Genomic DNA, 26,181 nt, shown 5'->3' with positions numbered 1-26,181 from the left:
CCAGTGTAGAGTGATTTTCAGAAATTTCATCAAAACCACTAAAAATAGTAAAGCTTTGTAAGTTGGCATTTTGGAGTATTTACCCATTTTGGTTTTGGAGAATGTGAACTTTCGAAAATATATGGATTTCTTGGTTGAACTAAGGTCTTTGGCTGTATGCCACATAAAATGCAGTATATATGATGATTTTGAAGTAGCTAAAAAGAAATGATAGAAAATATGGGGTATATTATTTTGGGACGCATACATGCCACTTACTAATGTAAACCTATGTATAGTGGGCATCAAACTGTTCAGTGGTCCTGTGCAATTCATATAATTTAGTATGTTACATCTTGGTACCTAATGACATTTGGGAAACTAGATGCTGCAAATTGTAAGCTGTTAGGAAAAAACTTTCCTCCTAATTCTGTTCCAGTTTTTTCCCATAGACTTCAAAGGAGTTTTCATGTAATTAACAGTTAGTTTTTCTGAATCTAAAATGTAATCTCACCAATGAGTAAGAAACGTAAGAAACCATTTTCACACTGAATTGAATCTGGGCTATTGTCTAAAAATAATAATAATATCAATTAATATGTTGCATAATTACTTACTTGGATCTGACTTGGAAAATGTGTCTTTGTCCAGAAGATTTCTGAAAATATAAAAACAGTGACTTGTGTTAAATGTGTTAAAAACCTCTTGTTAAACCTGTTCTCTGTGTATCCCCTTAAATGGTGAGCAAAATCCAAACTCTCTGTAGATTTGCATTAAAATCATACTGACATTCTCTCATTAGTAAGGACCTTAATTAAATAGCATTAGGGCCTGCTGGAATTGTTTGCAGAAGTAAAAATAGTGTTTGTAACATAGTAACATAGTAAGTTAGGTTGAAAAAAGACACACGTCCATCAAGTCCAACCTTTTTACTTTTTTTTAACCTGCCTACCTGCCAGTTTATCCAGAGGAAGGCAAACAACCCCATCTGAAGCCTCTCCAATTTGCCTCAGAGGAGGGGAAAAAATCCTTCCAAAATGGCGGGTAGTCCCTGGATCAACTTGTACTATGAGCTATCTTCCATAACCCTGTATTCCTTCAGTTGCTAAAAAGCCATCCAATCCCTTTTTAAAGCTATCTAATGTATCAGCCAGTACAACTGGTTCAGGGAGAGAATTCCACATCTTCACAGCTCTCACTGTAAAAAAAAACCCTTCCGAATATTTAGGCAGAACCACTTTTCTTCTAATTAGAATGGATGACCTTGTGTCAGCTGGAAAGACCTACTGGTAAATAAAGCATTAGAGAGATTGTTATATGATCCCCTTATATATTTATACATAGTTATCATATTAACCCTTAGGCGCCTCTTCTCCAGAGTGCACATCCCCCATTTGGCCAGTCTTTCCTCATAGCTAAGATTTTCCATACCTTTTACCAGCTTAGTTGCCCTTCTCTGCTTCTCTGTTTGAGTGATGGGGACCAAAACTGTATGGCATATTCTAGATGGGGCCTTACCAGTGCTCTATAAAGTGGAAGAAGGACCCCCTCCTCCCTTGAATCTATGCCCCTTTTAATACAGCTGAATATCTTATTTGCCCTCGATGCTGCTGACTGGCATTGCTTGCTACATCCAAGTTTATCATCTACAAGGACTCCAAGGTCCTTTTCCATAATGGATTTGCCTAGTGCAGTCCCATTAAGGGTATAAGTGGCTTGGATATTTTTACATCCCAGGTGCATGTCTTTACATTTATCAACATTGAATCTCATTTGCCACTTAGCTGCCCAGATTGCAAGTATGTCAAGATCATGTTGCAAGGATGACACATCCTGGATGGAATTTTTTGGGCTGCATAGTTTTGTGTCATCTGCAAACACTGATACATTACTTACAATACCCTCCCCCAAGTCATTAATGAACACGTTAAATAAAAGTGGATCCAATACCAAGCCCTGAGGGACCCCACTAAGAACCTTATTCCAAGTAGAGAATGTACCATTAACAGCCACCCTCTGTACCCGATCCTGTAGCCAGTTTCCTATCCATGTGCAAATGGCTTCATTAAGCCTAACAGACCTTAGTTTAGAAAGCAGTCATTTGTGGGGCATGGTGTCAAACGCTTTGGCAAAATCCAAATAGATCACATCTACTGCCCTCCCACTGGCAACATCTTACTTACCTCATCATAAAAAGCAATCAAATTTATCTGACATGCCTATCCTTCATAAAGCCATGCTTATTTCTGCTCATAATGCCATTCACTAGGACAACATTTTGAATGTGATCCCTTAACAAGCCTTCAAATAATTTGCCCACCACCGATGTCAAATTTACTGGCCTATAATTGCCAGGCTGAGATCGTAATCCCTTTTTAAATATTGGAATGATGTCAGCTTTTCTCCAATCCATAGGGATCATTCCTAGATGAAAGCGAATCTGAGAAAATCAGAAATAGGGGCTTGTCTAAAACTAAACTAAGCTCTCTTAGAACCTGGGGGTGTATGCCATCAGGCCCTGGAGCCTTGTTTACATTAATTTTTATTAAAGCTTTATGGGTCATATCCTGAGTCGCCCACTGACTAGATTGAGCTGAGCCATCAGTGCAGCTATGAAGTGAGCCTGGGAATTCAGACTCCTCTATTGTATACACTGAAGAAAATAACTGATTTAGCACATTTGCCTTTTCTGTATCTGTTACAACCATACTGGTACCATTATTTAATGGAGCAACACTCTCAACCTGCATCTTTTTACTATTAATATATTTAAAAAACTTCTTGGGGTTAGTCTTAGCCTCCACCGCAATGTACTCTTCATTTCATTTCTTTGCCTTCCGGATTGCTGATTTACAGCAATTATTATAGTGTTTATATTAATTAAATGCAGCTTCTGTCCCAACAGATTTGTAGTTTTAAATGCCTTACTCTTCTTTCCTATTAACTTCTTTACTTCTATATAAAGCCACATAGGGTTAGAACTTCTACATTTACTCCTTAAGAGAATAAATTGAGAGCAGTAATATTTTAATAACATTTTAAATGACAACCATTTCTGTTCTGTGCTTTTAGCTGAAAACATAATGCCCCAATCAATTCTCTGAAGGGCAGCCCTCAAGGCACTAAAATTAGCTTTTCTGAAATTCATGGTTTTTGTTGCCCCAGTGTATATTTGTTTTTTTGCACCAGACATTAAATGATATAACATTAGACTTGCTGCAGCAGCTAGGAAAACAATATTACAACAATGGTTACATTTAGGGGCCGATTCACTAAGGGTCAAATATCGAGGGTTAATTAACCCTCGATATTCGACTAGGAACTAAAATCCTTCGACTTCGAATATCGAAGTCGAAGGATTTAGCGCAGATAGTAGGATAATTCCTTGGATCGAACGATTAAATCCTTTGAATCGAATGATTCAAAGGATTTTAATCCAACGATCGAAGGAATATCCTTCAATCAAAAAAAGTTAGCCAAGCCTATGGGAACCTTCCCCATAGGCTAACATTGACTTCGGTAGCTTTTAGATGGCGAACTAGGGGGTCGAAGTTTTTTTTAAAGAGACAGTACTTCGACTATCGAATGGTCGAATAGTCGAACGATTTTTACTTCGAATCCTTCGATAGTCGTAGTCGAAGGTCGAAGTAGCCCAAAAAAAACTTCAAAATTCGAAGTTTTTTAACTTCGAATCCTTCACTCGAAGTTAGTGAATCAGCCCCTTAGACTCCCCTTCCATATTGATGGTTAAACAAAAACTACACCATTTATTCCATATGGATTTGTTGAAAGCAATAACCAAAAAAGAACACAACACAACAAAATTCTTTAACACCTGGACACCGTATATAATGACACTCCCACAACATACCAGAAATCTCACGGTTTACGCATTCAGACAAACCACATGGTATGACGAAGAAACATTTAGAGAACACCCACTTGTAGTGGAGTCATCCCAATACCTCGACAACTGGCAACGTGAACAAGAACTACTGACTTTCGTACATCCCAGGAGCCATCAGATTAACAGACTGCTGGCAATCTACCCATTGAGTCCTACGTAATACTATTTAATGTATTATGAGCTGTATGTTTTGTATTGTACTTATATGTTATTGTAAACTCATTATTGGAAACTGTTGAACTTACACCATACTTACTATAATTATTCACATTCCTGCAAACTGAAAACAGTTTATATATGTTATAAATAAATAAAAACATGTTTGAAAAAAAAAAATGATATAACATTATGGTCACTATTACCCAGGGGTTCAATGACTTGCACATTTGCTATAAGTTCTGGGTCATTTGAGATCACTAGATCCAGAATAGCATTTTTCCTGGTTGGCTCCTCAACAACCTGTGCCATAAAATTGTCATTCAACAAGTTTATAAACTTGTTCCCTAACTGATCTGGCAGTACTGTTGCTCCAGTCAATATCTGGGTTATTAAAATCCCCCATTATCATTACTTTACCCAAACTAGCAGCCTTTTCTATTTGCATCAGGAGCCTAGCCTCCTCCTCGTCACTTACATTAGGGGGTCTATAGCATACCCCTACAATTAATTTGCTAGAATCTTTACAATTGGTAAAGAACTCCACCCATAAGACTTCTGCCCCCTCATTTTCTTACATAACCTCCTCCTTTATATAAGTTTTTAAATCCTGCCTAACAAACAGACATTCCCCTCCTCCTTTTCTATTGCCTCTGTCCCTCCGAAACAAAGTACAGCCGCTGATATTACCTGCCCAGTCATGCGACTCATTCAGCCATGTTTCGGCCACACCAATCACATCATATTTTCCCTCCAGCACCTCCAGCTTTCCCATTTTACCAGTCAGAATCCTTGCATTTACAAACATACATTTAATACTGGTACCATAGTGATTAAATTACAAGTGGTCCTCCATATCCTTAAACAGTACCCCCAACCAAATCTCCACCCTGATTTTCCCTCCTTTTGCCCACTATCTCATCTAACCTGTCTTCCACTGAATCTTTTACTGAATCCCCCCCCCACGCCTAGTTTAAAATCTCCTCCAACCGTCTAGCCATCTTTTCCCTCAAAACAGCTGCACCATCATCATTGAGGTGCAGCCCATCCCTTGCAAAGAGCCTGTAGCCGACTGAGAAATCAGCCAAGTTCTCCAAAAACCCAAAATCCTCCTCCCTACACCAATCTCTCAGCCATGCATTAATATTCATAAGCTCCCGCTATCTTCTTAGTGATGCTCGTGGCACAGGTAATATCTCTAAGAAAATTACCTTGGAAGTCCTCGCCCTCAACTTTACACCTAGTTTTTTAAAATCGTTCTTGAGGACTTCACCACCTTGACTAACTTGGTCATTGTTACCTGTGTGTACCATTACTGCCGGGTCTTCCTCAGCCCCTCCCAATAATCTGTCCACTCATTCCACCACATGCTGAACCCTAGCACCAGGCAAGCAGCAGACTGTTCGGCATGAAGGGTCCTTATGGCAGATTACCCTATCCACCTTTCTAATAACTGAATCCCCTGTAACTAGAACCTTCCTTTCCTTCCTTGCATTCCCCCCACCACCCGTATTAGAGCCACTGCCTCCCAGGGTGCTCGGAGAGTCAGCCTGCTCCATACACGCCAGTTCAAAGCTTTCCTCCCCAGCATCTTCAGCCAAAGTGGTGAATTTGCTGTTTTGGACAAGCTGTGGACCAGCCCCCCTACCCTTCTGTCCCCTACTTCCCCTCCTGACTGTCACTGGAGGATTCAACTGGAGGAGTATTACTAACTGATGCATTTTGTAAAAAACATGTTTTCTCATGACAGAATCACTTTAATGATTGCTTTCTTTAGTATATACCAATTATTTTACCAAGATGTTTGTCATCATGCCACTTTAATAAATAAATGTTTGCTGGTGGTTTGGACTTGGTTTGGGCTAAAAGATTACAGAGCAGATGTATCTTGGTGTTGTGCTACATGATTTTCTGTTGGGTCCAGTTTTATTTAATATGTTAATTTTGTCTTGGAATAGGGGTTTTGAACCAGAATATCTGCATTTGCTGATGACAAGGAACTATTTATTAATCTACACGGTTTGTCTTTTTTCCACAAGGTTTTTGACAGATTAGTAATCTGCAGCTAAATTGGCAAATTTGATTCAATGTTCAATGGTAAAAGTTCAAATAAACAAAACTTTACAACAAGAACCATTCAATCTTTATAGAGCATGCATATGGTGCAATAAATGTAGATATATAATGTATGTAGACTGCACTCTGTTCAATAATGTGAAATGCACAAAAACTATTTGCATGCAGTAGAGTAAAGCTGAAAAAGGAGAAAAGATATACAGCAGAAAACAGATAAGCTGTATAGTATACAATGGGATTCTTCAGAACTTATCTATCTACTGTGTATCCTGTGCTTAAATGGCTGCCCCCATTGCTACATAACAGCTTGTTTATATAAACTATTGTTGTGTTTTCAAAGCAAACAGACAAGTTTTACCAGTCCAGGGCAACAGTACATTATATTGTTGGTCCTTTAAAACACTTTAATTTTTGGTGTTACAGCTCCTTTAAAGATGGAGATGTATCTAACTTGATCATTTAAGTGCAAGACAGCATTTTTTTCAGTGCTTATAGTTACTCCATCATCTCTTTTTTACACACTATACCTCTAAAGTCATTATGTTACAGCACTGGTTTCTTTTATGTTATTTAGCTGTTTTCATTTTCACAGGGAACTTTGTGATTTATTTTGATTGTAGTAAAATTTTGAGACTAAAGCTTTGCTTTCTTGGTATGGATGACTTTACTTCCTTGAATTTTAAAACTCAGCATGAGTAGGTGCACAACAAATTTCAGGTACAGGCTAGCATGCTTTTATGGATCTTATACCAATAATGCTGGGTTTCTGCTAGAAATGTGGAGCCTTTAAAGGTTTATTATACACGACTGACGTTTCGGCTGGTACATAAGACCTGCAAGTGCGGCCTCATCTCTGCAACTTTATATATCTTTACCTTGGACAGCACCCAGGCAACTGTGACCACCATATCGTGAGTGCCAATATCTACCTTCATTATATATATATATATAGGTATATATAGATATAGATATAGATATATATATATATATATATATATATATATATATATATATACACACACCACTAAAAATCAAGTGCCAGTGTGCTGTTTTAACCTTTTAAAGACTTGGTGAGTGCTTTGCTATACAGACTAAGAAGAAATCAAGAAAGCCCTGTACTTAATGTCTGCTGTGAGTTGGTCTGGAGCTAAATCCAAGGCCCCTTAACCCCTTGCCTTCAGAGCCTGCCCAAGAGTGGGTAACCCAAAGCAGGGACCCTTATTCACCACACAGTACCAGCCACCACAGCCCCTACTCAACCCCTACTTTGTCCCCTGTTTCACATAATGACTCCTGAACAAACGGTCTCATAGGTTTTTGTGCCCTACTACTACATGTTAGGGGATGGGGCCCTAATGTTGCTGACAAAACGGGATCTGTTAAAAGTATGTGCCAGTGTTTTTTAAGCACGTTGTTAATAGCTGGCCATTGTTTGCAATTAGTACTGATAAAACGAGTAGGTTGCTCTCCTATTACATTCTTGACTCTAGACTGATTGAATAGATTGTTCCTGGGGGTTTTTAATGCCCTCAGATACGCCTTTTGAGTTAAAGCCTCTGGCTAACAAACGTGTTGTAAGTTCTGATGAGCGTCGTTTCAAAGTGACTGTATCTGAGCAGTTCCGTCGTAGTCTTATAAATTCACCCATCGGGATTCCTGTTTTAGTAGACAAAGGTTGATGGCTCTGAAAATGTAAAATAGAATTGTTGGCAGTAGCTTTTCGATATAGATTGGTAGATACGGTACCATCATCACACAAGTGATTATGACATCGAGAAAATTGCTGCTGTGCTCACTAATGACGTGTGGTAATCTAATGTTGAGATCATTGTTATTTATAACACATAGAAATTCCTCAAGTAGATCTCGATTTCCAGTCCATAAAAAAATCAAATCGTCTATATTGCAAAACCATACTGAAATATGTTGGGGAAAATGACACATCATGTCTCCAAATACCCAAAATGCTTCCCACCATCCCATAAAAATGTTGACATATGTGGGTGCGAATGCTGCTCCCATTGCAACCCCTCTTATTCACAAATAAAACTTGTTGTTGAAAACAAAACAATTATGATTTGAACAGAATCGTGTAAGGTCAGTCATGAAGTCAATAAATTGGCTGTCCCAATCGCTCTCTGACTCCATGAAAAAAAATATGGGTCAAACTTTCGCTTTCTTTCTTTGTTACCTAATTTAGTGATAAAAATGACACCATAAAAATCATAACAGAATTCCTTTTAAATAAACAATTAAATAGTATCATAAAAGGTATATCCAACAATTTAACTTTAATATTAACATTAATGCAGCACTGCCTGAATTCAACAGGGCTGTATTCATTTAAGGGAAAATCCGTTCTCCTTTTTATGGTTATAAACCGGGTTATACAGTATACAGACTCCCTTCTTCCTATCTGTCCTCCGTGACAGAATGTGACAGAAAGTGAGAGAATGATTAAGCCATACTATAAGGAGCCCGCTGGTAACTCCTCCATGTTAAACTGAGTAAATGAACTGCAACTCTCTATTGCTCAGTGGCTTTCTTCTCTCAAAAAGTATAAAGGTGAGGATGACTCATTTTGTGACTTTCTACTTACATGTGAAAACTTCGCTGCTGCTCCATTTTTCAAGCAAGCTCCTAATTTTTTGAGGAGCAGACTAATTGCTCATTAGCTCCTCAAAGGAGATGCACGTGAGTGGGCTGAAGGGTGCATTGCTGAAAAGGCCCACTTCTTAAAAGACCCTATTTTTGTCCTATCTAAAGGCAACCTTTATAGGGGATCTATGGCTGGTATCATCTGATCTGTTTTCCTCCTCATGTACTACTGCAGCTCTTGGTTTAGAAAAGGCTTTTAAACTCACTACCCCCGTTCCGAGGTACTCTCAGCTTGTCAGACTTAATGAGCAAGTTTCCCTCCAGCCTGCTGTTCCATCCTTCTATGATTTCTATGAAGAGGAGTCTCACTGGGAGGATATTTCTGATAAGGATTGAGAAGATTTGGATTCTGACAAGGATGAGATCCAAATCAGTCAAACCACTATCTGCTCCTGTGCCTGCTACCCAGCATGTGTCATTTTCTCTCAGGCATGAAACTCAGTTTGTGAGTTTCTCCTCTAAGACCATGTCCTTACCTGCTTCACTGCCCACAATCCAGTCACCTGCCTCTGTGCGGGCTCACCAGTTACCTGCCTTTGTGCCGGGTCACCAGTCACCTGCCTCTGTGCCGGCTTGCCAGTCACCTGCGTCTGTGCCGGCTCACCAGTCACTGCCTCTGTGCTGGCTCTCCAGTCACCTGCCTCTTCTGCCTGCATCCCAACAGCTACCTCAACTGGCTTTTCAGCCAGTCCATGTTTCCGTGCTGGCTTCTCAGCCAGTCCTTCTTGTGCCAGCTTCCCAAACAATGTCTGTTCCCATGCCTGTTCGCCAAAGACTGCCTGTGCCGGCTCCCCAAAAGCTGTCTCCACCTGTTCCTGTGCCAGTGCTTCAGTCTCCAGCTCCTGTGCCAATAGTCCAGCCTGTTCCAGCCCCCAGTCTCCAGCTCCTGTGCCAATAGTCCAGCCTGTTCCAGCCCCCGTACCAGCAGTCCAGCCTGTTCCAGCCTCCATGCCAGCAGTCCAGCCTGTTCCAGCCTGTTCCAGCCTCTGTGCCAGCGGTCCAGCCTGTTCCAGCCTCTGTGCCTGCAGCCTTGCTGGTTTCAGTCTCTGTGCCAGCAGCCTTGCCGGTTCTAGCCTCCGTGCCAGCAGCCTTGCCAGTTCCAGTCTCCGTGCCAGCAGCCTTGCCGGTTCCAGCCTCCGTGCCAGCAGCCTTGCTGGGTTCATCCTGTGAGGACCTGTGTACCATGGCCTCTGGGCCAAAGCACAAAATATACTTCTAGACCTACAGTCCCTGCTGTGGGATCTGATAGTTCTGCTGCTCCAGATTCTACCAGTCTTGTTGCTATTCGTGATGGTCTTCTGTCCTGGGCAATCGGCCGCCTGTGCTGGTCCGCCACCTGTAATGGGTGCCTGTGCTGGTCTGCCACCTGTAATGAGTGTCTGTGCTGGTCGTCCACCTGTAATGGGTGTCTGCTCTGCTCCCCCACCTGTAATGGGTGCCTGCCTCAGTCCACCACTTGTAATGAGTGTGAAGGGGCCCTGTCTTGACTCCCAACTCTGGCAATGTTCCTGTCCTGGCTCCTGATTCTGGCAATGTACCTGTCTTGGCTCCTGACCATCGCGACTCCTCTGATCTGGCTCCTGACCCTGGTGACTCCTCCGATCTGGCTCACGACCCTGGCGACTTCTTTTTTCTGGCTCCTGGCCCTGGCGACTTCTCTGTTCTGGCTCCTGACTCTGGCAATGTTCCTATCCTGGCCCCTGACACTGGTGATGCTCTGCTCTTGAACCTGGCAATACTCCATTCCTGGCTCCTGAGTCTGATAATGCTCCTGGTCCTGACTTCCCTTCCACTCTGGCTCCTGGTCTTGGCTTCTCACCTGCTCTGGTTCCTGATTCTAATGTCTTGCCAATTTTTGGCTCATGTTTCTGGCAACTCATCTATTGTGGCTTCTGGATTGCTTAGTTCAATTTCTAACAGACTTTGCTCTGGTTTGTCTTTTCAAATTTGTATACAGATCAGTTTCCAAGTTCATTTTACAATATAAATAGTTTATTTGATTCTAACTTGCAGAACTTTTCCAAAAAACATTCTGGAAGTATCTTCTCACTTGTTTGTTGGACCTTCGCTGTTGGCTGCCTGTCCCAACGTTTGGACTGGACTTTGTTTTGCCTGCAGGTATCTCAGTTTATTCACTGGTTACTGTTTTGAAATTAAAGGAAGAAGAAAAAAGAACCTTGTCTGTGGCTGTATAGATTTTTTGTGAGTTCTCTGGTTTCTTAAACCCACCAAAGATTATCTCGTTAACCAATTCTCACTACTTCAACCTGGTATCCTCTAGATCAAATAGTAGCTCATGAGCAAAATGTTGCTCTCCAACCTCTTGGATGTTGCTCCCAGTGGCCTCAAAGCAGGTGATTATTTTTGAATTCCTGGCGTGGAGGCAAGTTTTAGTTGCATAAAAACCAGGTGCACTGTCAAACAGAGCCTTAATCTAGTTTTACAATCCACATAGGGTTACCAAATGGCCAATTACAGTACTTATTTGGCACCCCAAGAACATTTTTCATGCTAGTGTTGCTCGTCATCTCCTTTTACTTCTGAATGTTGCTCATGGGTTCAAAAGGTTGGGGATCCCTGCTCTAGATTCAAGATCAATTATCCCACAATAGTCACTTATCAGATTAACCCAATGAACTTTCAATTAATTTCAACACCACCCCAATCAATTCCACTTATAAATTACCGTATATACTCGAGTATAAGCCGAGTTTTTCAGCCCCCAAAATATGCTGAAAAACTCTACCTCGGCTTATACTCGGGTCAAGCGCAAAAACGGTCGCCGGCATCTAAGAATAGTCGCCGGCGCCTAAATATAGTCGCCAGCGTCCAAGAATAGTTGCCGGCGTCCAAGAATAGTCTCCAAGAATATTCGCCGGCGTCCAAGAATGGTCGCCGGCATCCAAAAACGAGACACCGGCACCTCCAATGGGAGCAGAAACCCTCAATTTTTTGATTGAAACTTACCAGAAGCTGCTGCGTTTCTCACCCTCGGCTTATACTCGAGTCAATAAGCTTTCCCAGTTTTTGGAGGTAAAATTAGGTACCTCGGCTTATACTCGGGACGGCTTATACTCGAGTATATACGGTAGGTATAAATATAAAGTGCCACGTGCTAAAGTTTCACATCCATGCCATCATTCTTATTTGATTTCTTAAAGAATTTTCTTGATTAATTAATTATAAACTAAAGTGCTAGGTGCTTGTATTCCACTACAGTGTAACAATTAATTCACAACTGATTATTTTAATTAAAGTGCAAGGTGCTTAAGTTTCCACACTGTGTGATCAATTCCACTCCTCAAGTGTTACAGGATCTCTACTTAAAAATCGATACCCAAACAATTATAATAAATTCAACAGTCTGATATCCTTCAATCAATTCTTCAATATCTAAAATAATAATTAACTTTTTAGGCTCCTGTGATAATTAATTTGACTTAACTGCGTGTCATGGCTTATTGCCGGTAATTAATTAATTAATTCCAAATTGTTCAGTGCTTATGTGATTTGCTTAAAAAGTTTTTCACAAAATAATCCCCTTAGTTCTTTAAATATAAAGTGACCAGTGCATTAAAAAATTCGATCAATCCAGAATTGATATCAAGTTACTCCTTAGTTAAGGACAAGAATTTGGAAAGTTTATAGTTGGTGGAGCTGCTCCCATAGAGTCTATCTTAAATTTTTTCTAATCCCTGGTAGCACCACAAAGTGGGAGAGACTGAAGGGCTGCGGTCTTGGTTATTACCTTCCCTAACGTCTATAAAGGAGAAGCTATTTACCCTATAAAACCGCAAACCCAGCAGCTCTTGGAAAGAAAATAGATTTATAAAACTCCGCCTTCCGCCTCTCCCAGTGTTCATGTAATACTTCTGCCCTCACATAGCGGGTAATGATATTACTGGCGTGACAATTTTGACATCAGGAAGTATGCGTCTCTGTCACTCATCAAGTGGCGCTGGGGCCGTCAGTTCAGTAACTCCGACGTCTGGATATTTACGCCTCACTTGTTTACCATACTTGCCATAGATATATTAGAATATGTAACGCCACCCAGCTGTCATTCGCCTATGCAATTCTGCACAATTAAACAGCAGGGATTTACTGGCCCCGTCTTTTCGTATCTCAGATGAAACTATTTTCTAATTTATTTTGGAACGATCCACTAAGGATGTCTAACCTATTCTAGTTAAATAAATGCTGTAAATAAATTATTTTCATGTATACCATACGGGGAGACTGTATTGAGATTGAATATCCAATAGCTTTCCCTTTTTATGAGTTCTTGCTCCAAATTGCCTTTCCTAATTCCGAGGTTCACCTGTTCTATGATCCAAAACTGTAGTTTTTGGAATCTGAGTTGTGGAATTGCCTGAAATGTTGTGCCACAGATCAAAGGGTTTTTTCTGTTTTAATATCCTTTTCAGTATTTCTGATGGTACTGCAATGTTTCTGAATACGCTGTTTTACCATCTGGGTGGTCATCCCCACATATCTTAATTCACAGGGACACTCAATACAATAAATTGCTCCTTTGGTTTTGCAATTTAAATAATTTGGTATCTGTCTTTCTTTATACCAAATCTATCCTGAGAATTTTTCTTTCTCACCTTTTGGTTGGACGTGTTACAGTCACCACAGGGATAAGACCCTTTCACTTTATCTGTTGTTTTTTTATTTCCAAAATGGCTGTGGCATATTAAATCTTTAAGATTGGGGCTTCTTTTATAGCAGACCTGTACCTGATCTGGTAGGATAGATTCTAATGTCTCATCCATCATTAGGATATTCCATTGTTTATTTAAAATATCTCGGATGTCCTCACTACTGGTATTAAAGGTACTTATGAACCTTATATTATTACCATCTAATGGTTTCTCTTTTTTATCAGTAGGGATTGTCTTTCCATATATAATGCTCTATGGTAGGCATTTTTCAGTTGTTTACTGGAATATCCTTCAATCTGCTTTTTAATTCTTTGGTTTGCGCTTTAAAGTCAGCTTGTGTGGTGCAATTCTGTCTCAGTCTTAAAAATTCTCCTGTAGGTAAGGCCTTTTTCACATTATTTGGATGGAAACTAGAATGACTCAATAGGGAGTTAGTAGCTGTTTCTTTTCTATCATTTGTAGTGATTAATTCTCCTCCATCTCCCCTGTTTATGTTTAGATCTAGAAAGGAGACTTCATTTTCTGAGATCTGAGATGTTAATTTGATATTCCAATCATTGGTGTTTAATTCTTCCAAGAAACATGTCAATTCTACATATGTCCCTTGCCAAATGATTAGGATACTGTTGATGTATCTGAGCATTTTCTAATATGTTTGTGATATTTTGTAAATTTCTCACCAAAAACTATGGTTTCTTTCCATCTGCCTAGAAATAAATTTGCGTAAGCTGGGGCACAAGCCATACCCACTGCAGTCCTTTGAGTCTGGAGAAAGAATTGACCATTAAAGGTGAAGTAATTGTAATACAGGACAAATCGTAATCGTTTGCATATAAATTCTATTTGATCACCTGACTTGTCATTTGTTTTTGATAAGAAATATCGCACAGACTCAATACCTAATTCATGTCCAATGGGTGTATATAGGGATTCGACATCGAGTGTAATTAATAGGTTGTTGGATCGTGTGAGTTCCATATTTTCAATATGAACCAAAACATCCATTGTGTCTCTAGCATAGGACATGAGGGACTCAACCATTGGATTCAGGACCAGATCTAAATACTGGCTGGATTTTTCAGACAAATTTCCATTACCAGATACTATGGGTCTCCCTGGAGGTTTTTCTAATATTTTATGTACTTTGGGCAATAAATAGAATGTTGCAACTCTAGGGTGCTCGACTTTCAGAAATTGATATTCCTTCTTGCTTATTAATAAATCTCTTTGAGCTTCTTTTAATATTCTGTTGTAAATTTCAATAAAATTCTCTGTTGGATCTCCTAGTATTTTTTATTTTTATTTTTATAACTGTCTGACTTTAATTGTTACTGTTTTGCACCTTGTTTCATTAAATCTTTACTTTTTCATGGCTTCCAAACTCTGTTCTCCTCTTTATGGTTATACACCGGGTTATCCAGTATACAGACTCCCTTCTTCCTATCTGTCCTCAGTGACAGAATGTGACATCTGCTCTACCACAGACAAACTAATCTCCTGAAATGATTTCTCACCTTCATTAATGTAAATCTCTGGTGGAAAAACATACGCCCCGCATAGTAGCCTTTCAAGGCAACTTTGGCCATCTATGCAAAGCACAGGCAATGTGTATGGTTTTTCCACGAGTGATTTACATTTATGCAGATGGAAGTTATTTTTAAGGAGATTACTTGTCCACAAATCTCTTTGTGTGTCTTAGCCCTAAGAGCACTGACAAGCCCCCGATAAGTTGGATCTTAGGAAAGGTAAGGGCTTGTTATTCAAAGGTAAAAGCAGAAGATACTTGGTGTGACCCCAGTGTGTGACTGTGACTTAGGGCAGGAGCACCTGACACTCGTTAGATGCGTTATTTCCACTGAAAATGCCTTGTTTTTAATAAAGACGTTATTTTTTACCTGGAGTTGCTGCTTTGCTGATGTGATTAATTCTTTTTATGGAGGGTAATGCCTGAGAGCCTACACCCCTGAAAATGTACTGAACTGGAATTAAGGGCATGCAAGCATTTAATGGTTAGTTTGTAGCAGCTTTACCTTTTATTGGGACTATAGTAGCTATGGTTTTTTTTTTTTTTCTGCTATACCCTTTTTATTTTGCATTGATTTTGCACACTAAAGCCTTCTCTCAAGAATTGGCCCAATGTTATGTACAGAGCTATAGCACAATCCTTCCTTCTCCACTTTTAAAATCTCCCCAGACCCACTGAATTATTTGTTGCTGCTCTGATTAGCATGGAAAAATAAATATTCATTTGAGAGCCAACACAGATGGCTGGAACTGATGTTCACAGCGCAACTTATACTGATCAAGTGATAACACTAAATTAAGACTAACACAAACACTTGAAAATATTCCTAAATTGTGTTTAAATGAATGTGTAATTTTTCCAGGATAAGATTATGTTAAAAAGCTGCATTAGAAGTGACATGAACAAAATGCAATACTGGCAATATTATTGTCATCTATAGCAACATGTGAATGAAACGTCTCTATTGAGGCTGTAAAACCAAAGATTACACATAAAGAAAATAAGGAATTCTTTATCACTTGCCCAATCAATAAATTGAATTTCAGTACTGTTGACTCAAACACAAATTTTGAGAACAATTATTAAATCATCTTATTTTAGAAAGTATAAAAAGTACTTGGTTTTAAGAGCCCCAAGTTCACATCTAATGCTTCTTTTGTACCTAGGTCTCAGTCATGCGGTGCATTTTCTCCACGGATGTGGATGTGCCAGAATTTCATTTGCTGAAGTCGGTAATCCTCGGTAATCCTCGAATAAATCTGGTTTACTTGTAAAATATACAAAATTTAGATTTGTATATGTTACAAAATGCCATTTTAGTTAAAGAAGTGACTATATTCCAAATAAGAATTTTGTGGTGTAAACCATATATATATATATATATATATATATATATATATATATATATATATATATATATATATATATATATATATATATAATATATATATATATATATATATATATATATATATATATATATATATATATATATATATGGTTTACACCACAAAATTCTGAGTTGGAATATCCAAAAGTATCCCTTCCTCCAATCCCAATGCTTACTTTTTCCTTGTACTACCGCAAATGTTATATTACTTTAACTGTACAATGTGTAACAGGAGCAAAAAAAACACGGACATCATGTCTTCAGACAAAACACAGTTTTATTTCACCAAGCCTTTCCCAACATAAAGTCACAGCGCTTCAACATTGCGCATTCAAAAGTTTTCCTCCCCTCTCACCATTCAGAGCGACTTCCACTCTCTAGAGGGTTCAGGCATTTGGCTAAGCCCTTCTGACTTTCCCCTCCAGGGACACAAATTCACCAGCTTCTGGCCTGGCTCACCATCTGCCACAATGAAGATTTGAAGGAGAGCGATCCGAAAATGGAGACGTGAGCGCACATCAGCGAACTGCCTGGCAGGTGTGACCGCTAGATCCGCTCTGGCCGCGGCAAACAACAATCCAAGGAAATACGGGTTGCGGACACCTCCAAATTATATCAACACGTGCGAACCGAAGTAGTGTAAAACAAATCCATCTTTATTGAATCATGTTAAAAATAGCGGGCAGGGGAAAAAACAGGCTTGACACGTTTCGTGACAACAAGGTCACTTCATCAGAAGCATGAATGCCCCCTGCTGGAACCTCACTGAAATAACATTCACAATTAAGAACATTAGAAACGTGTTAAAAGTCACGTAACGAGTATGCTCTGTGTTTAGATAGTAATAAACATATATAGCAGAAATATATATAACAAAAATCTAGAAAAATCTCTATAATGTAATGTGAATATTGTTATATGAATATTAGGTGAGGGTATACTAGCAGCACCCATCATATAAGGTTGAAAAACCAAAAATTCAAAAGATCAAAAATTACTAAATTATTTTTAAACATAAGATAATTGAAAAAATAATAAAATAATAGAAAAATGATAATTGGAAAAACACAGCGGGCAAACTGGCAGCTGAAAAATGATATACGCTGGGAAAGAAATGTACAGAAATAAAATGAATAATAAATGAATAAACTAAATTTAGCAATCAATGAAACATGTCAATTCCCATTCTCTATTCAGCCCGTGTGGGGTCACCGTATTTAACTTATGAATCCAGTAGGCTTCTTTCCTTAAGAGGGAATTATCAATGTCACCCTTGCGTATATCTGCTACAACTCTGTCAATTACCTGAACTGTACAAGCTTTACTGTCATGTCTTTCGATCAAATGTTTGGAAACCGCAGAACTACAATCACCACGTGTGACACTGCCCAGATGTTCAGATACACGCTTCCTAAGTGGATGAATAGTCTTACCTACGTACTGTAGACCGCAGTGACCGAAGTGATGAGGTATACAATGTTGCAAGTACCACAGTTTGCATAAAAGTTGATATTATAGATTCTCCGATCCGGTCTACCACTAAAGGTTTTCGAAGGTTTCATATAACGGCATGTGCCGCAGCGACTGACACCACACCTGTAGCACCCTTTAACTTTTAACCAATGTGTGGGTCCAGATGGATCGGACTCAGAGAAAAGGCTAGGTGATAGGATCGACCCCAGACAGGGGCCCCTTTTAAAGGCAAAATTAGGTTGTGATGGCAAAAAGTTTCTTAATCTGGGATCCTGGCCCAAAACATTCCAATATTTTTGTACAATGCCCCGTAATCGTGCACTATTACGGGAATAAGAAGTGATAATTCTAGGACATTCATTACGGTTACGACCATGACGTTTAGAATTCTTGTTGGAACCAACCTGTATAATCTTCTTGGATTGAGAAGCCAATAGGTCACTCCGACTCGTGCCTACAGCCCTATCATAGGCCAATTTAACATCCCAGAAGTCATAACCCCGTTGTATGAACCTATCCCATAAAAGCATGGCTTGTTCATTAAAAGAGTCCCAAGTGGTACAGATCCTACGTAAACGCAGGAACTGACCTACTGGGACACCGCGTAATACACTTTTGGGGTGACAACTGGCCGCATGTAATAAAGTATTGCGGGTTATCGGTTTCCGGTACAGATCAGTGAGTATTGTAACGCCCTCAACATAAAACTTGATATCTAAATAAGACATAGTGGCGGAATTGCACTCGCTGGTGAACGATATGCCCCAGTTTGAGTCATTACAATACCTAACGAATTCACTTACGGATGTCTTGTCTCCCCTCCATATCAGAATCAAATCATCGATAAACCTGAAAAAAGAAACGATATGGGACCGGAATGGATTCTGTTCTCCATAGATGAAACATCGCTCCCAAAATCCCATAAACAAATTAGCATATGAGGGCGCAAATCGTGCCCCCATAGCCGCTCCTCTCTTTTGAAGAAAAAATGCCCCATTAAACATGAAGTAATTTGAAGTAAGAAGATATTGTAATGCTCGTAACAAAAAATCATTTTGAACCTCTGGGTACAGTTTCAAATGTGACAACCAAAAACGGATGGCCGATAACCCACGGGTGTGTTCAATTGAGGAGTAAAGTGAGGTGACATCCATGGTAACCCACAGATAAGAGGGGTCCCACTGTATCTGCTGAATTTTGTTAATACAATCTGTACTGTCCCGAAGGTAACTCGGTAAACCAAGAACCATAGGTAAGAGAAGGCAGTCAACATATTCAGATAAGTGTTCATTCAAAGAACCTATACCAGAAACAATGGGTCTACCCTGTACATTCACGAGTGACTTGTGGACCTTGGGCAACCAGTGGAAGATAGGTATGCGGGGGGAATCGCAATTAAGATAATCAAATTCAAAATACAATCGTACTTGGCTCCCTCCAATAAATGATGTAATATGGTCTTAAACTCTCTGGTTGGATCCCCATTCAAAGGCTCATAGGTATCCCTATCTCCAAGCTGTCTATATGCCTCAATTTTGTAGTATTCCGCATCCAGAACCACTACTGAGCCGCCCTTATCAGCGTTCTTAACTACGATTGTTTTATTTCGCTTAAGTCTGGAAATAGCCAAAATTTCGCCTTTGCTCAAATTATCAGATTCAAAGCTGCCTTTGAGCTTACACAGATCCTTGGTTACCAATTTTTGAAAAGTGTCAATATAAAATCCTCTGCTCTGAATCGGATAAAACTTGGATTTATTACTGAGACTAGGATGTATGACCGAACCATCTGGATGTGGCACATTCCCTGATTCACACAAAAGATCTTCCATAATATTCAAAGTACATACTTCCTCAAATGTACGTGTCTCCTGGATATTACTAATATTATTGTCACTACCAAAAATATTATGGGAGAGGCTGTTATCGTTATCAAAAGTGGATGAAACGTCCACAAAGTGATCATCATGGGGAACGGACTCAACATTAAAGTGTCTAATTAATGTTAATTTACGAATGAAATTGTTAATTTCCAGAATCATATCAAAAATCTGTTGATCATATTCTGGAACGAAATTCAAGCCATAATTCAAAACTTTAATTTCCTCCCTGGTAAGACTATAACTGGACAGATTAATCACATTATTTTCGGAAATACTAGAGTTTGAGTCCGAGGTTAGTTGCGTTTGTTGCCATGCTTCTTTTTGTGTATTTCCAGTCCTCTTGGATCTGCTGGACCTGATTGGCTCTTCTTTTTGTATGGTTCCAGACCTCTTGGATCTATGGGACCTGGTTGGCTCCTTGTTTTCACCCTGTCCCTGTCTGTGGGGATCCCCCCATAGTCGCGTCTGTCGGTACGTCTGTTGTCTTCCTCCGAATCGCTCATTGAGAATTCCCCTTCGGTGTATAAAAAAGAAGATGAAGACGCTGCTCCTTCTGACAGGTACTCATCATCATTCCTGAAGTGTACCTTCTTTTCCTGTGCCGGCGCACCCTTGTTAGTTTGCGGACAAAGGGCTTGGAACGATAAGAGGCAAAACTACTCTTGATGTTCCAATCGTAAACACGATTCAATTCATAGTCCCTCTTATCTCTGAGAAATTTCTCCCTCTTAGTACGTTTCACCTCTGTTTCACATTTGTTAACACGTTGTTTAATCTCACTCAGAAGTTCAGCTCACCATCTGCCACACCTCCCTCCAACACAAAGGAGGTGTTCAGGGAGCCTTGAGGTGTAATCTCATCTCTTTTATTTGCTGCTCACCTGCAGCAACTACCTGTAGTTGGTCAGCTGAAAACACTCAATGTTCCCCTCCATTCACTCCAGGGACCCATTTATCTGGCTTTTCCTGAGCCAGCAAACAAACACAGTGATACTTGCTGCAACATCCCTGGAGTTAACTGTTTACCAGTTTAACACTGGTGAAAAAAATGTAATCATGATCTTTTCCAGCACATCTCTTACAAATTATATAATGTTACTGATACACCTGTTCTTGTCTACACAGTGCAGTATCAGTCAATGATGTTGGAAGTAATACACTAGGGTGCAAATTTATCAACATTCAAATTCACTGTTTTACCACAATTCTTTTTTTGTGAAAAATATCAAAAATTCACATTTCTAAAACTTAATTTTTTGAGATTTATTAAGAGTGTAACCCTAATTTGGTTACTTTCTCTTTAAATCACAATTTAACCTTGGAAATCCAGGGGCCTTGAGTCCCTTTTGCATATGAAAAGTACTGGGACCTGGGGTTTACAGTGTAGTGCCTCCATCTAGGGAACACTGAGGAGCAAAAATTAAACACAGTTTGCAATTGAAACAGATATAAACTTTATATAAACAGTAGTAAAAAGAACTTGGGCAATCTAATACACAATACACTTCTGCACTGGGGATACATGGGACACTACCTATTCCTAACTCACTATTCGGTACCTGACTGTCTCTCCAACACAATCTGTTTTATTATCAAAGTCCCAATCCTCTGGAAAGGGTTAATAACCACACAGTTCAGTTCAACTGAAATGTCCCTTCCCCAGAGCTCTTATACCCCAGGTAGCGCTACCTTTCCAAAAGTACTTCTCCCTTTGGAACTTAGCAGTCGCTCTCATGTGGCAGGTAAATGCTCAAGACCTGTCTTCAAATTGGGGTTCCATGCTTGTATCCTTGCCAGTATCCTCCCTTGGGTGGATCACTCACCGGCATGCTCTCAGAAGTAATCACACTGGAGATTACAAGCAGCTCGGCAGCAGGATAAATCTCACTAGTGGCACTTGGTTCTGGCTGAATCTTTCACCATACAGCCCCTTTTAAGATCTGTTTTACACCCTGTACAAAAGGCTCCAAAGTCAGGCACACCCTCTCTCCTAAGGATGCGCTGGGGTGCCCAGCCATCGGATTGCTCTGCACCCTGTAACTGGGCTGGATGATGTCACAGACAGAAAAACAGGGGGAGGATTTCTCTGGTCCCCTACAAGAGCAAATATGAATATATGGTCAGAAACTGAACTAGAGGGGGGCGGGCCCTGGCGCAGGATGCGCAGCCGGGCCCCTGTCCCCCTCCATACACCAGAAACTGGCCCAGGAATATGCGCCACGAAGCGGTGTGCGGACTGCCGGGGGGCCCTGAGGGGGTGCGGGCCCTGGCCCGCTCGCACCCCCTGCTCCCCCGGTAGTTCCGCCCCTGTATTTGGTATATAAAACATTGCAAGTTCATGTAGAAGTCAATGGGAGTTGAATCAGCAAAATTCGAGCTATTTTTTAATGCAAATTTTTGAAATTCATTTGAAATTGGACTGAATGCAAATGGATGTGTTTTCACTGAATTTTGTTCACATTTTAAGCAACTGAGTTTTTGAAATTTGAGTTTTTATATTAAATAAGCATACATTTAAAATTATCAAGTTTATTTCAAATAATCAAATAGTCATGAAACCCTATGATTTAAAATTTTTAAAAAAACCTCTAAATTGCACTAGGGTAGTTGCCAGTAACAACTAGTAAGGTGTTTGCTTTTATCTTTCTTGAATTGCTGATTGGTTGCTATTGGCAACTGAATTTATATAATTTGGCAATTATGTTTGTAAATAAACCAAAGGTCTCCAATCACAAAAAGTCACAGTAGGCGATAAAATCACAGTGCTTGCTAAGCCTTCAAAATTAAATTTGCGTGAGGTAGCAAAATGAGACATTTTAGAGTAGATTTATCAAAGTGTGAAATTAGAAGTCACTGTGAAATTAGAGTGCACCAGAGAAAAACTCATCCACTTACTACGCATTCCTATGAGAATTTTAGAAGCATTTTTATCAATAAGTGAACGTAAATTTAACCATTTGTCCCAAAAAAAGAAGAAAAAAATATATATTCCAAAGAAAAAAGATATATGTTTTCTTGTAGAACAGCGCCTAAAGTAAACGGAGAGAGCAAAGCACCACAGGGTGTTCTAACAAATTGAAAATACTACACCCTATTATGCTCCTGTTTCTTTGCTCTCTCCATATATATTTTTTCTTTGGAATATATTTTTTTTTCTTCTTTTTTTGGGACATTTTTTACGCAGTTGAGAGACTGAAAGAGAACAGCAGGAGGGAGATACTCTAAAGGGCTAACTATTTCTTTATTGTTGTATATTGTTTTATGTAAATTTCACCATTTGAAAGATACATTTCTAAATTTCCCATAGGAATGAACATAAAGTGGCTACTTTTTTCTATAGTTAGGTCTAATCTAACATTTTAATAAATCTGCCCCTTTGGGTCGATGATGCAAAGGAACATCTGGCTTTGTTTATATTTCTGGATATACTCAAACTCAAACTCATAAATAACTACTGGTGACCACTGAAAAAATTGGCATACAAAATTGTTTAAGTCTAATTCACATGAGTAGCATGACTCCACAATTTTCTTTCATTTCACCTTCTGTGATCATTTGTCATTTTGGGGCATAGTTAGTAAAAGGTCAACTATGCATACCAAACGTGCCAAGGTGAATTGCTAATGCAGTGCCACTATTTAATCTATATCAATATTTATCTCATTCTCAGCCTTAAATCTATAGGCCTGCTTGTTTGATGTCAGTGGTAGGAGCTCATGGAAGGGATAATAAGGGATAAGATGCTTGAATACATTGAAAATCAAAATACTATGAGTTTGTGCCATCATGATTTGATGTGATCTTACCTGACTAATTCAATTACCTTCTATGAGGAGGTAAGTACAAACCTTGACTCTGGAATGGCAGTGGATGTGTTCTATTTAGACTTTGCTAAAGCTTTTGATAAAATACCACAGTACAGGTTTCTGGTTAAATTAAGGAATATTGGCCTGGAACTTAATATTTGTACTTGGATAGAGAACTGGCTGAATTATAGATTACAAAGTGCAAGGCTCTGCTGGGGCTTGAACCCAGGACCTCATGTTTTTTGTCTGTTCTCCCTAACCACTGGGCCAAAAGAGCAGCAATGTTTGTTTCCCATTTATCCTCCCCTCCGCCTGTTTTCCTGGCAATGTTGCATCACCCTAGCAACCTAGCCCTGATCCAGCCCTGTTCTCTACACCAGATCCATCCTACTCCTTCCTGTCACCCTTCCTTCTCCCACACTGTCCTACGCCTGCCAGAAACTGTCCTGTTAATTCTGTGCCTGAACTTCAGACTCTCCCTTTCTTTACCTGTTGGTACGACATCAGTCCTCATCTGATGGACTCACACCTTCCCCTCCATAGTGTCCCTTAAACAAAGTAAATAAGTATTTACTATTTAGACCAATGCTGTTAGTGAAGTATTGCAGGGGCCCTTTGCTGTTTAACTTGTTTATTGATTACCTTGAGGAGGGCATTAATAGTATAATATGAGAGATTCTATAAGATCTGATTCTATGTCAATAAGTGCATGACTATTTAGATCAGTATAAATAGCATAAATGTGAGCTATATACTAAATAGCAGTGTATTAATCAAGAAAGATATGGAGATTTTTGTGAATAACAATCTGTGTAATATTAGGCAGTGTCATTAAATGGCTACTAAAGCAAATAAGGTACTGTCTTGCATAAAAATGGACAAAAATTAAAACATAAATGTGCCTCTTCATAGGTCCCTGGTAATGGTCACCTTCAGCATGCAGTGCTGTTTTAGGTTCCAGATCTTAAGAAGGATGTTTATGAGCTGGAGAGAGTGCAAATACAACCAACTTAACTAGTAAAAGGGATAGAAAATTTTAACTATGAAGGTTTGGGTTGTCTTCTCTAGAGAAAATGCTCCAACAAATGTGCCCAGATTAAAATTGCCCAGCCATGCAAGATAGCAGAACCCAACATGCTTTGGGTATTATGACTTAAAACTATGTAAGAAAAATTGTGTCTTCCACCAGTATTTTACGGATTCCATTTGCAAAATATACCAAATGTATCAATGAATGTGCATAAAATGAGCTGTTTTATTTTTGTATATTACATACCGTATATACTCGTGTATAAGCCGACCCGTGTATAAGCCGAGGTACCTAATTTACCTAAGAAAACTGGAAAAATTTATTGACTCGTGTATAAGCCTAGGGGCTGATTGAAAATCAATCTGTACCTGCACCCACTGAATAACAATGAAAGGTAGGCCTGCCCACAGTTTAAAAAAAAAAAATTGTAAGCACACCAGTCACAGTAAAATAACTTATAACTCAACCAGGGGCAGAGAGATGGAAAGATGCAGCAACTACATACGAGGCTCCTTCTGCGGCCCCAACAGTGTGCAGGACACATGTAAATGTTTACAGTCCGCAGCAAGAGCTTTGAAATTCCTCTGCTTATTTTGGTCACAAACTCTTCTAGGAGAATATGGCCTGGATGGGGGAAGGGGGTCCAATAATCCCATTATTATAAATAAGCCCCTGTTTAGCAGTTGGTGCTGCCATGCTGGTTCCTGTAGGGAGAAGATAATCCATATAGAATACAGGGCTAGCAGTGGGTGCTGGGAAATAACACAACACTTTATACAAAAGGGCCCTGGTCCCCACACCCCATTTTGTGAGCCTATGAATATCAATGAAGTGAGGAGTTACTAATGACACACCCAGGTGCTGAAAGTAGGGGTTATTTTCTTTCAAATACCGTATATACTCCGTATATACGCCAATCCCTCACCGGATCCCTCACCTCCCTCTCCCATAGCGCATCAGGACTCTGTGACTGACTGTCACGATCTCCGCCCGGAGCAGGTCCAGGAGCTCCGGGCGGCGCGTCCTTCCATGCCGGCGTCGCTCCCAAAATGGCGGCGCCCATGGCCGCCACGTGGGGTAGCGGCGCCGGCGCCTCTACCCACGTGGCGGCCATGGGCGCCGCCATTTTGGAAGGACGCCGGCAGGGAAGGACGCGCCGCCCGGGAGCTCCTGGACCTGCTCCGGGCGGAGATCGTGACAGTCAGTCACAGAGTCCCTGGAGTGCGGTGTATTTTTTGTATTATGTGATTATTCCTCACCTGCACCCGGGCAGATGCTATTTGGTTTTGTGTGCACCATTCCCTCTAGTTAACTATATATATATATATATATATATATATATATATACATACTCAGGGGCGCTCCACCAATGAGGCGAGTTGAGACACTCGCCTCAGACGGCAGCGCCCCCCTGGTTGCCAGGGGCGGCAAAAATGCCGCTCCTGGTAACTAAGAGCCGAATTTCCGGTTTTCAAACCGGAAATTCGGCTCTTCTAGCGCAGAGAGCGATATCGCGCTCTCTGCACGTATCGTCGCGGACCGCCCCTGCCCTCTCCGGCGCTATAAAGGTTAGTGCCGGGAGGAGGGAAGGGGGCGGCGAAAGAAGGCCGCCTCAGGCGGCATTATACCAAGA

At 40.0% G+C, this 26,181-nt stretch overlaps 1 protein-coding gene across 1 annotated transcript in view; it reads right to left on the bottom strand.

The window, feature by feature from the left end:
* LOC108708155 (copine-5) overlaps nt 1-26,181 on the bottom strand; it is a 169,653-nt gene that overhangs the window by 130,267 nt on the left and 13,205 nt on the right. The window contains exon 2 of the mRNA XM_041582039.1: nt 597-637. Within this exon, the coding sequence (XP_041437973.1) occupies nt 597-637 (41 nt within the window). The remainder of the gene's footprint in view (nt 1-596; nt 638-26,181) is intronic.

Source organism: Xenopus laevis, chromosome 2L (assembly GCF_017654675.1).
Source record: "Xenopus laevis strain J_2021 chromosome 2L, Xenopus_laevis_v10.1, whole genome shotgun sequence".
Taxonomy (NCBI): Eukaryota; Metazoa; Chordata; class Amphibia; order Anura; family Pipidae; genus Xenopus; species Xenopus laevis.
The sequence above is the reverse complement of the archived record's forward strand: the minus strand, read 5'-3'. Positions and strand labels throughout refer to the sequence as shown.